Source organism: Poecilia latipinna, unplaced genomic scaffold (assembly GCF_001443285.1).
Source record: "Poecilia latipinna isolate Pla-1442-1.1 unplaced genomic scaffold, P_latipinna-1.0 Scaffold9, whole genome shotgun sequence".
NCBI classification, from domain to species: Eukaryota; Metazoa; Chordata; class Actinopteri; order Cyprinodontiformes; family Poeciliidae; genus Poecilia; species Poecilia latipinna.
The window spans coordinates 652,560-665,116 of record NW_015112625.1 but is presented as its reverse complement, the minus strand read 5'-3'; the positions used below and the strand labels follow the sequence as shown (position 1 = coordinate 665,116).

The window sequence follows — 12,557 nt, the reverse complement described above, 5'->3', positions numbered from 1 at the left end:
ATTACAACTCAGCCTGAGTGTGAAAGACGTCTCTATATCCTGTTTTCGACATGCATCCACAACAATCTGCCGTTGCCTTGAATTGCATTTCTGTAACCAAGCATGTTTATCTTTGTTTCGGCGACAGACTCGAGTTGTCACATCATCCGGATGCCTCGATTTGTCATTGTTTGTCACTGGAGAGAAACCCTGCTGCTGTTTGTCCTCTGAGCAGAGTGGTTTTGTGCACCGAGTGTGTCTAAGTCTAGCATTTAAGATTGCAGCTGGGGAGGAGGTTTGTTTGGGCTGTTGTGCTTTCCGGCAGAGGAGACAGGGGCGAATGTGAGCGTCTCAGCGTGTGACTGTATTTGCAAAGGACCAATTTCACGTTCATGAATAATTTCCAGTGTAAAAAAGAGCAAAGTTTCTGTTTGTAATATTTGAGGGGGAAAAAAACTTAGGGTGTGAGGTTGTGCGGAGTAGTTATGGGTAGTGAGCATCTTCTGCAGGGAGCATGAGTTTTAACAAACAAACTGAAAGTAACTTAAGTATTTGCAATTTTTTATTTGGAATGCAATTAGAATTATTCACAGAAAATCCCTCTATTAGCAGATTTTTTTCCTAAGGCATATCTAAAACTAAATCGACTCACAAGTCATGAATTGTAGTTCCCAAAAAGAAGTTCTTATATTTAGTTTCATGCTCTTACCTTAAAAAAAAAGACATTTTATCATGTTAAACCTATAAACGTCAATACAGCTTATTGACGCAAATGAGCATAACATGAAGTGATAGAAAATGTTTTTTTTTATTTGCAAATAATGTTGCACAAAAACATAAAAGTAGTTCGTGGCAAATTGCGATGTATTTCTAGCAACCAGTAATTTACCTTCTTTTCCTCAGATGGATGCTTCTGTGAAGACCTTAGCTTGCAATCGAGGCATGTTCACGTCACAGACAAGACAAGAAGCAGGCTCGTTCAGAGAGGACGACGGAAAATCCAGAGGCAGGACACTTCACTTTATCTGTGTAATTACAGCTCACAGCACGGCTTATCCTCTGAACTTGGGGGGTTCTGGATCCAAGCCAGCCTCAGCAGTGACAGCCATGCAACACGTAAAAACAGCAAAGGTGGCTCCTGTGGAACAAGGGGGCATAAATCACAGCCTGGTTCAGCAATGAGAGCTGGCAGCGGATGCTCACCACGGCTTAATTCATGTCATGGTTGTGTGTACACGTTGTCTGATTCTTGGATGCGCTTTATTTGCTTCAGACACGCCGTCATCTGGTGTCAAACAGTGAGGCGGAGCTGAACGACAAAGAGAGCCGAGTCTAAGCTTTAGTTTTCTGTTTGGAGACAGGATGTCAGCTGTCTGTTTCAGTATTCAGATCATATTTACAAGCTGCAGAGAGCACAAAGATTAAACCACGTCTACTGAAGTGCATAGAAAGTACACCACCTACTGGTGTAACACGGCATAGCAGCATGATACTGAAACCAGCGATATGACGATACTTGAAGGATTCTTACTAATTAATTTATGCTAATTTTGTAATAACTGATAAGTACAAAAAAAAACTGTATTACCAACTGAATATTTATCAAGAAAGTAAAGAAAAAAAAGTTCTCTCCCTTAAGTGGAGGGAAGACACAACCCCTTTGACCTGAGAGGAGAAAGTTATTTATATATCATGTTAAACAAGCATTTAATATATGTTGATAAATGTGTTAGTTCAAACCATCTCTTACATCAATCATGAGGAAGCATCTTTTCCCCGAATGCAACGTCTTTCTAACCAAAAGAGATTTTAAGGAGTAATACTGCCACCTTCCCAGGTTCCTTAAATATAACATCCTACAAAAAAATAAAGAAAACACTTTAAAAGACAAAGACACATCAGCTTATTAAATAACCAATAACTTTGTTACTTCCATAAGAAAGACTCCATCAAATCCTTCATATCCACATCTATTTGCTTAAGTTTAGATAAACAAAAATGCTTTAAGGTCTTACAGCAGGGGTCCTCAAACTTTTTCTGTGAGGGTCACATAACTTTTCCCTTCTGGGGGCCGGAGTCAGTTTGTAATAGAAAAAGTGTGACAATTGCAGGAGTGCCTAAATGTAAAAATTTCTTGTTTTCCTGAAAGCACAATAAAATAACCCTCTCTGAGTTCTTCACAGAAAAAAATCCAGGAAATAACACTATTTATGACATAAATACCATATTTTCTGGACTATAAGCCGCAGATATTTCTGCCGCTCCAGGTTTTCCACAACGATGCAGCAGCAGAGGGGGGCAGACACCCAAAGTTTGAGTCATAACAGGTCAATTGAATATCACATTTATTACGGTTGAAAAAGAAAAATTTGCCAAGTTTAGATTTAACTGAACTGATTACTGTAGTTTCCGAACAGTAACTGCAACAGTAAAAGTGCTGATCCTTCCTGTCTGCTACTAGCATGTGCTAAATGAAAATGGGCACTTTATTCTTCTTCCTTAGATTTAAACAGCAGCTTGAATCAATTATTGTTGCACTACTGCCATCTATTGGATCCTAATATCTATACTTCAAATTATCATAATGATCCCAGTATTATTTAAAAAACGAAAAATCTTCTTTTTCCCCTCAATGCTATTTAACTGATCAACAACATTCTCAAATTTCAATTCCCTATTAAAACCTAATTCCGTTTTAATGGGTAATTTCTTCTTTTATTTCCAATTTTGACTTCCAATGATTCACTTCCTGCTAAAGAGCCCCCTGGTGGTTGAAGAAAAATCCACATATAAGCTGCACCGGGCTATGAGCCGCAAGGTTCATAGCGCAAGGTTCAAAGTAGCGGCTTATAGTGCGGAAAATACGGTATATGAAAAAAAAAATCTAAATGCTCTCTGGTATTGTGCAGGGGGCCGGACCAAATGCGGAGGCGGGCCAGAAACTTGACGCAGCCTAGTCAAGTTTCAAAATCTAGGTCTGGGCTTTGACTTGGCCATTCTAACAAGTTAACTCTACATCGCATCATACCAGTCTTTTCAGTTTTATTTGTGCTTTACACTTTTAATCCACCATCTTGGTTTATCATAAATTGTACATAAAATACATGCATTTTTTTTTTGTTGCAACACCACAAAATGTAAAATGTGAAAAAGGCAGTAAAATTTTTGGAAGGCACTGCAGTGTTTAGTTTTGACTTAAACCACTGATAAAGTGATTCATCTAATCACAAAGTTCTTGTTAAAAAGAAAATAAAAATATATGAACAAACATTAAGGAAATAAGACACGGGAACTTTCCAATGTACAAGTTTATTTTTAATGAACTCTTCAGTGGTTGGTAGTCACAGCACAGCTTGCATGTTTTAAGCCACACACCTATTTTACAAGATGACAGAAAAAAAAAAAGGAAAAAAAAAAAGCCTATGCCAGAGCAGACAGCCATCAGTCCATCTGCAGTGATCCTTCTTTAAACTTATTGGACTAAAACTTCCTTAAAAGGCCACTGAAATGCATAAAATGTTGAGTGGAACAGCTGATGGTGTTTCGCTTCAACCCCACAAAACTCCTCACATGGCATCGACAGTGCATGTAGACATTGTAGAAAGGACTGGGTTAGAAAGATCTAAGATATCCGTTTATTTTTCATTTTTTCAAACATTTTATTTTAGTGACAATACCTTGCCTATAATACTACAGCTTTTTAAAAAGAATGGGAAACAAAATTAACAGCACTCGTCCAAGATACTGAATACAATGAAAGTGAAATGTAGTGAAGCGATTACTCTTTAGATTTCACTATTATGTGAACCAAAAAAAAAAAGAAAAAGAAAAAAAAGAAGCCGTCCTGTTTCAGAGAGACACTCTACTATGTCCAATGTCCTTAAACTATAAAAGGAAAATAATTAAAACACACCTCTTTGTCCTCTGGAATTTGTACGCTTTTAATAGTAACAGACGGGATCCATAAACGCATGCCATGTGCTGCTCTCAAACAAAATACATACAGGTATATACAGAATCACTCAGTACCTGCTAAACAAAGTGAGAAATACAGAGTATAAACCGACTACAAACTTAAAATAAAAAGAAAAAAAAGGAGTAGAAAGAGAGAGAGAGATTGAAGCGTCAGGAGTGAAAATCCTACCTGTGTTGGACTCATTAAAGCATTTTTGAAAAGAAAACAAAAGTAAGAAAGAAATGCGTATTGCACATACAGTGAAAGCTTAAACTCCACCAGAACCGCGAGAATTCAAACGTTTCCCTCTTGGAGGAAGATGCACAGAGGGACGAGGGCGGGGGGGAGGTGTGTGCTTAAGAGAGGGGAGGAAAACAAATAATCAGGATAAATTAGGTGAGAGAAGCCGTAGGGAGCAGATGTCAGGCAGAAGTAGCTCTTAAAAAAAAAAAAAAAGATGGAGGAGTGAAGGTGGGAGCCGCACAGCACACAACATGTTTAGAGGAAAAGGAAGCAAAAAAAAGAAAAAGAATGTGGCACAAGTAAAAATCAGGTGAAGGATAATATCTGTTCTTCAGTGATAGCTGAGAGGAGATCAATGCAAGTGTTTTTTTATGTACAACTAAGGCTTATTGGTTAAATAGTTTTCAGGCTTCCCCGCCCACATCGCTCTCACACAACCCTTCCTTCCTTTATGCTCTGTAAACTCAGCACTTCTGTCAGAGCAGCAGCCACACCAATCAAGAGAACCACAGCCGAGGAGGATGGACGAACGGATGGATGGATGAACAGATGGATGGATGCTGCAGCGGTGGTGGTGAAGAAGGAGCAAAAGGAGAGCCGGGAGGAACTGAAAGCAAAAGGAGTCTCGTCTCTGATGTCTGTTGCAATTAATATCTAAATGTGCAATTCCATTAGTCGCTGCCATGGGGGACTAGCGGGTGCAGAAGACCGGGCGGGGCAGGGCAGGGCGGGGGTGGGGGGTCGGTTTCTACTTGGAAAGCTTGCTAATGACTCGAATGAGCGCTCCGTTCTCGTCCTTTAGTCTCTGGTTGTCTGCTTTCAAGTCTGGGAGCATCTGAAAGGGAAGAACGGGGAGGCAAGGGCGAGAGAGAGAGAGAGAGAGAGAGAGCTTAGACGAGTCTCGACACGTTGTTCGACCAGTCAGGCTGCTGGGCAGTGCATTACCAGCAGCCTGAACAAAGCAACCTCAGGAATCACACGGCATCTCACTGTTTGTTTGACAGAAAGTAAAACAGGAATAACGACTTTGATCCGAGTCAAAGGGGAGAAAAGTAAAGGGCGAACACACCACAGGCCAGAGATCCTCAGAAAGCCATGCAGAATCTGAGCGGCTGCTCGCCAGCAGCCGGGAAATCACACAATCCTCAAATCAACTTCAGCTCAGGAGCACAGAACCGGCCGCAGACCCTACTGCTGCAGCATGTGGACTGACTGAGCTCCACAGTTAGTGGAACAAGATGCAACGTTAAATAGGTGATGACTGAGAATCATAAACACAGGTTTGGATGTGTGGCGTAACAAACCTGTCATGTAATTCTGGGCTCCAAATATCCGACCTGGATCACAAATCCAGTGGAAACAGGCAGAGTGTACATCGGCATTTTAAAAACTAAATTTCATTCGGATTTTGTCTTAATAGTGCTTTCAGGTCTTTCAGTGGATTTTAATGGAGATTCTGACTCATTTCCCCTGACAGTTCAAATCGTTCAATTATTCTTTTAATTCAAGAACTAGTTTTTACGTTAGAATCTAAAACCTTAGGACGGTTAAAACGAAAACATTTTAAAATAGACCGGTTTAATAACTTCTATATGCTATGAAGAAATGTTCAAACTATAACCTGACTTTCACTCTGTTCGGTTTGCCGTGTGCTTATGGAAATAATTTGCTTTCTGAGTTAGAGCAACGTTTGTATATTGAATAAAGTTCTCAGGTTTCCTCTGAGAAATAAAAACATTCACATTTAGCTTAGATGTTTTATTTTTTTAAGAAATGCACAACGAAACTAAGAGTTGCAAAAGTATTAATACCGCTTTCACTTTTCCACATTTTGTCGCTTTTCAGTCAGAATTTTACTGGGATTTTAAGCTGAAAGTGGTGCAAACTTATAAAGCTGCTTCTGTGTTGCAAACAGAAAAGTCACACGGCAAAGTCCCCCTATGCTTTTTTTTTTTAAAGTTTAGTTTATTTTAAAACTGTAATTTTTTTCTTCTACTTTACAGTTAAGCACTTCTTCGTGTTTTAAGTCCCAATGAAATTCTCTGATGTTTCCCGTCTGGAATGTTGCAAAATGTGAAAAATTCAAGCGGTGTGAATACTTAACGTCCTATTTAAAGTGCACTGGCTGGTAGAGGGGTTCAGCCCGTGACCCTTCGGGTCAAAATCAAAGTGATGCCACCGGTAGCTGCTTCATGCAATAAAACCAGAACAAGTCAAACTGATGTACTGAGCTACCTCTGAGGAAAGCATCAAACTAGAAACCACAAAAGGACACTTTCCTTTACAGCGCTTTCAAATGCGTTAAAAAAAAACAACAAAAAACTCACCTTCGCTTTTCTCCAAGTATCTTATTAGCATGTTATTACTATAGCTTGTTAAGCAGTAGTTTTCTGAAAGCCCACCGACAGTAGCGGACTGTAAAAGGAGAGTGTCCTGCTGGAAAAGGCAAACAGCCTCCCCAATCTGAAAACCAAAAGCTCTGGGGAGGCAGAGGAGGAGAAAACAGTCGGAGTGGCGGCTGGACACCTGCCTGTCTACGGGTGCGGGGCAGAGCACAAATGGAGCATGAGAAGAAAGAAGGCAAAAAGGAGGAGGAAGAAGAAGACAGAGGGAGGAGATGGTGGACAGACAGACGAGGCCTAGAGGTCGCCGGTGGGCAGCTGGCTGCAGGCCGACTGGGAGAGCTTGGCCACAACGCGGGCCAGCGCCCGGTTCTCAGCCTGCAGCCGCTCCTTAACTTGCCGCAGGGCCTGAACCTGCTTTACCTGGGGGAGGTTCTGAAGGGAGGGCAGGGTGGAGGAGAGAGACAAAAGGGGAGGAGAAAGAGGGTAAGAGTGGCAGAAGAAGAGAAATGCGTTCTAAGACCAAAAATCAACAGAGAGGATTAATAAATAAATCGAGAGATAAGACGGGAGCAGGAGGAGGGAAAAAAAGGGACAACAGGAGAGGAAGATTATTAGAAAATGGGACAGATTTGGAAAACAGGAATGATTTAGAGCTTTCCGTTTCAGCATGAAGCTTGCAGATAGGACGGTAAAGTGACACTGATAAGATCAACATCCTTTCCTCAAACTGACAGGACAACACGCTTACCAGAACTTAGACATTTTTAAATCCTCCCTCTTCCTTCAATTCATTTTCCAAAAATACAAAAAGGAACTCAACTTATGTTTTTTTAATTCTCCGTGGATATAGAACCATGGACAGTCGGCTTATTTAGAAACAGACCTCTGCGTCTTCCCAGCTTTACGAATTTTACAAGAAAGTATAGTGGAAGGAAAAAAACAGGGACAATTTAGGATGTTGGCCAAAAACTAGAAAAATTAAGTTTATTGGTCATGTATTGCTTTTCTAACTAAAATTTTAAAACAGGATTAAATACTTGAGATGTGTCGCTGTATGGAATTAATGTATTTTATTACTTGATATAACATTTTCATTAAATTCAAATTTCTCAAAGACACGAATGTGTTTTGTTTTAGTGATGCACCAATCGGTCAGTGATCTGAGCTGAAGTCTACGGCTTTGACCAGCAGCTGGCAGGTCAAAAACTGAAAAATAGATTTAATATGTGCATCAAGATTGAAAACACCCACTTCAGTAAACATAACAACAAAACGGCTAGTTCAAAAACTGGACAAAAATCATAACCATCTGGCCAGACCTGGGTTTTAATACAGCACAGTAAAACAAACTGACTGGTGATTGGAACCGGTCAATTTTAGGTCGACTGGGAGATTGAAAAAAAATAAATAAGTAAGTAAATAAATAAAAACAAGCCTTACCCAACTGATGGAACATAAAATTGGCTATTTTAAGTATTACTGTGGTGTTCAAAAATAAAGTCAGAAGAAGCATAGACATCTAGAAAACTATTTAAAAACTAAAGTATGAACAGATATGTCAGCTGTTCATTCAGGCTGGAAGAGGAAACACCGAACATGCATCATTATTTTGAACATCTAATTAGTGCATCTCTAATTGCCAAATTCAAAACTTAGCAGGACAAACTCCTTCTGTAACAAATAACGTGAATTTATGCCATGCAACGTTTGGTACCTTGAGTTCCTCCTCCATCTCAGAAATCTTCCTTTCTAGAGCTCTTCTTTCCTGTTGGGACATAAGAGGCGGGTCAACACTGAATTAGAAAAAAAATTAAAAAATACCGACAGATTAAATGATGGTGGCAGATGGTGTTGGGTGATCACACACACACACACACTTCACTCGCATGTCCTGTGAGGGGTGTTCAAGCAACAGCCAGCTCACACCTAAACAGGAAGTGACTGAAACTGAAGTCAACTTTCTACAGGCAGACGGTCAGGCTGCCTCAGCGACTGTTTATTCGGATAATTAAATATGGCTTCCTGAAGTGGATTTAAAATGGAGGAGTTACAACACAGATTGGCTGGGTATGAACTAGTCAAACTAACTGGTATTTAAAAGCATGAAAACACATGCACAGGGTCTGCTGATGTTTCTTTTTTTCCAGCATAAAATTGGATAAATCCACTTCCACACGTTAAAAACACACAGAGATGGTGACCACACACTGCCACTAATGCTTAAATACAAGTGGAAAAAGGAGAAATAGTAAAAAAAAAGTGTAGTGTTCTGGGTGGAGAGCCTGACTGATGCCAGCTACCACAGCACAAAGTGAGCCTACAGGCAGCAGCAGAGAGCAGACTGTTATAAAAAGTCAGGGTAAGATCATACCACCACCCAGTTGGTAAGAGGGCCTGCTTGTTACCTTCAGACATAAACCCATTAGCAGTGTTACTGGGATGTTTCAAATGATGTTTTATTTTAACAATAAATTAGTCTTAAAACACACAGGAAACAGAAAGGATGGTTGATGGTTAACAGAGGAGTGAGATAGAGGTGGTTTGGTGGAGTCGTTCTGCCATTACCCTTTTCTCCATCTCAAGCTGGGATCGGTCAGCGTAGCGTTCCTGCCTCTGCGTTAAAAACACAACATAAAACTTTAGTTGCCTTTTTTTTTTTTTAAAGATGATGAGCAGTGTAAGTGTGCATACCTGTGTAGCTTTCTCTAACTGTAACTTCAAGTCTGCCAGCTCCAGGTCAGTGTCGCGTAACTGGGCCTTCAGCTTCTCGTTCTCAGCTAAGATCTGCTCATAGAGCTGAGGGAGAAAAAGAAAAGTCTCGTTTTTCAGGATTTCTGACATCCAAATTTAAATAAAATAAAAAAAGAAACCTGAAAGTGGATGCTTACCTTTTTGTAGTCGGTGGCGTCGTCTCTATCCAGTCGGCTGGAGTACGGCCTTCGACTCTCACCATAACTACAGCTAAAAAGAGCATCGTTGCGATCCAAATATGAACTGCTCTCATTTCTGCAAATAAATCAAAACAGGTGACATTAGCAACCCAATATTGCAGTTGAGCAACAGCATTCAAAACATGGTGATGCTGCAACTTACCTGGACAATCTGTCACTCTGTAAGGAAACAAACAAAAGAAGTGTCAATATAAAAGAACTGAAAAAGAAATGAAATTAGATTCGTCTCACCTAATCAGCCTACGTAGATTTATTCAGGAACAATAAATGAAATAATATTTGCTACTTTTCAGCTCTCTGTGAGTAGCTGGAGAAGCCGTGACCTAAAGGTCTTCCTGTATCCAGAGATAAACACTCATTTCCTCTGGTAGTTTTGCTGCAGCTCCACCCATCGTAAGTGACGGCAAGCAGCTGGAGTTCCTCCTCTTCTCCCTGATGGCTGACTTCAAACAATAACTGTGCGTCTCTCTCTTCCAAACAGGAAGCTCACCCAGAAACTAATGAGTTTACAAAGCTGCATTTTCGGCCTTATGTTGCATCATTAGTGAACGGCATGACTAATTTAAAAAAAAAAAAAAATTCACTAACGTTCAAAGTATGTTCATTCCAAACATATTATGACACCAAAAACTGAAGCCAACACAGTGTGTTTGATTCCTAAGGTCAACTGAGTGACAGACAATTAACTAAAAATTTAAAGCAAAAGACAAGAATAAGAATAGAAGCCAAAGAGCAGAAATCAAAGATAGAAAGAGCAGGACTACTTTGATTTGACTGACAGGCTGAAGCTCTACTTTTGGCCCTCGGTGTGTGAGGTTAGTCACCTGTGGCTCTCCCCTGGTGCTGCCCTCCTCCGAGTCCGACTGCTGCTCAGGGTCATCATCTCCACCCTGCAATTTAAAACCAGACAAAGAGGTCGTCTTGGGTCTCGCCATCAGAACATCAAGTGTCCTGACCTGCAGAGTGTAAAAATAAAAATAATAAAAAGTCTTACATCTTGAGTCCAGAAGGAGACCCCAGTGGAACGTCTTTTCTCCCGGGGCCGCCTGCGATCCCGTATGGAGCGGGGCTGAGACTTGTCCTCCCCTTCCTTCTCCTCGTCCTTCCTGTCTGATTCTGTCATCGGAAAAGACATTTTACATTTCTTCACATCAAAAATAAACCTTTAAGATCTCAATATTTCCCCTCTAAGTGTATGTATTTATCAGAATTTTGATATTTTAGAATCATTTTCAATGTGAAGTGCGTGTCATCAACAAAGTTTATTGAACTATTCACTAATTTATTGATACACCAAACATCCAGATTTCCTTAAGAAGTGCCTCTAAAGGCAGCTGAGGCATTCAGCGTGTCCGAAAATAAAACGGAAACACACCTGCATTTTAAAGCACAACATAAAAATATTTATCTGTACTTTATAATTACTGTATGAAAACATATTGAATATTTAAATACAGATGCTAGAAAAGACTTGGGCTGCAACCAACTAAACCACAGACTGTGGATTCAGGTGAACTAAAAACTTTTTTTTTTTTTTCCTTTCTAAAAATCTGAAGAAATCAACTTACATTTGTTTTTTTTAGCAGTGACATTATGAACTTATTGTATATCAAATATCCTAGAAGAGTCCAAGTATAATAGAATGGAAGACAATCATTCTTCTTCTGAAATATAGGAAATAAAACAAAGATGAATTCACAGAAATAGTGTTTACGTTGATTATGAGAAGCTATGGCTGTTTCAGAAATGATACTAAATAGTCTTATCTTATTTTTTCCCACAGGTTTTCATCCACATATCTTTGCCTCAAACAGTGTAGCTCTTATTTATTCTGGTGACTTTGAAGAGGACCGACCTTTTTCTGTGTCTCGAGAGGACCTGCTGTAAGATGAGGTGATCCCCGTCAGGCTGTTGGGCCGGTTGAGGGCGCTGGACCCGGAGGACAACGAAGAGCTGGAGTAGGGAGCAGTGGAGGCAGTGCTGACGGTGGAAATGGAAGAGGAGGAGGACGAAGGTCGATAACGCTGCGGGAAAAACAAGGCGTGGAGAGGAGAAATTAAAAATGTGTTAATTACAGTCGCCCATCTCAGGAGAGTGATGACCGAGGTGAAGCAGGTACCTCTTCAAAGCTCCGGTACTTCGATCGGTAATCATCCTCCTTGGTCTCCGTCTCCTTCTTCTCCTCCTGCTGCTTCTCCTTGTCTTGCTTCTCCTTCTCCTCCTTCTCCTCTTCGCGGGTCTTTTGGGGACGAGTCCTGCCAATAGTTTTTTCAGCCTCTTGTAGGTCAGTTAGAGTCACACCCTGGGAAAAACAAGGGACATTCTCTCTTTAGAAGAACAATGCCATTAAAAACTGTTTCAGTCCTGCAGCAGCAAAGAAACGTCGCAACATTTAAACCCCGATGCAACACACAACAGCTTAGGTTCATTTTAATGATAAAAACTCTGCTCCCGATGTATTTTAACATTGGGAAAAAAAAAAGACACTTCCATCTGGTGAAGTAATAAGATGGAGTATAAAATCATTACTGGCTGACCTGTGTGGAGCGCCTCGACTGCCGGGCCTGTCTGGATCGAGCTTTCCTCTGAGACTCCGACTCCTCGTCTCGCACTGGTGTCAGGTACGACCTGATGCAGGAAAAAACAAAATCATTTTAAACTTAACTCTTATGTAAGGCGACTCTGCAGAATGAAAATAAAATGATTGTCCCCGTCATCTTGCTCGGTAAAAAAAAAAAAAAAAAGTATATTTTTTCCTGGCATTTCATCAGAAATGTGATCCAGCTTATTTTTCTTTGTACATTATGTCAAAATAAACCTATAAATTAAACTTGATTAAGCCACAACTGATCTTTTGGGAGCAGAAATGCACCTGAACTGCTGCAGAAAACGAAGATCTTTTTAAGTAATGCACATATTAATGTTGAATTCTTGGGTAATGTTGGCAGAAATCTCAAAGCTTTTTTAAAGCGGCAGTATTATGTTTATTCCAGCCAAATAGTGCCATTTTGTAGCATAATCAAGTAACCAGGGGCGGATCTAGAAAAATATTTATGGGGTGGCAAGAGGGTGGCAGGGACTTTT

The 12,557-nt window shown here is 40.2% G+C and overlaps 1 protein-coding gene across 5 annotated transcripts in view; it reads right to left on the bottom strand.

Annotated features, from left to right (window-relative positions):
* Positions 1-4,543: 4,543 nt before the first annotated feature.
* The window catches only part of ppp1r12a (protein phosphatase 1, regulatory subunit 12A), a 53,659-nt gene continuing 45,645 nt past the window's right edge, over positions 4,544-12,557 (bottom strand). For 2 of the 5 annotated variants that reach the window (XM_015028985.1, XM_015029002.1), the window contains 12 exons: positions 12,011-12,101; positions 11,593-11,775; positions 11,329-11,497; positions 10,468-10,589; positions 10,298-10,363; positions 9,616-9,632; positions 9,411-9,528; positions 9,214-9,318; positions 9,088-9,135; positions 8,237-8,287; positions 6,943-6,954; positions 4,544-5,012 (listed from right to left, as the gene is read on the bottom strand). In XM_015028985.1, coding sequence (XP_014884471.1) covers positions 4,926-5,012; positions 6,943-6,954; positions 8,237-8,287; positions 9,088-9,135; positions 9,214-9,318; positions 9,411-9,528; positions 9,616-9,632; positions 10,298-10,363; positions 10,468-10,589; positions 11,329-11,497; positions 11,593-11,775; positions 12,011-12,101 — 1,069 coding nt within the window. In that variant the 3' untranslated portion in view covers positions 4,544-4,925. Of the gene's footprint in view, positions 5,013-6,707; positions 6,955-8,236; positions 8,288-9,087; positions 9,136-9,213; positions 9,319-9,410; positions 9,529-9,615; positions 9,633-10,297; positions 10,364-10,467; positions 10,590-11,328; positions 11,498-11,592; positions 11,776-12,010; positions 12,102-12,557 lie in introns of those variants that run through there. The other 3 variants (XM_015028994.1, XM_015029009.1, XM_015028977.1) reach the window with 2 other exon arrangements.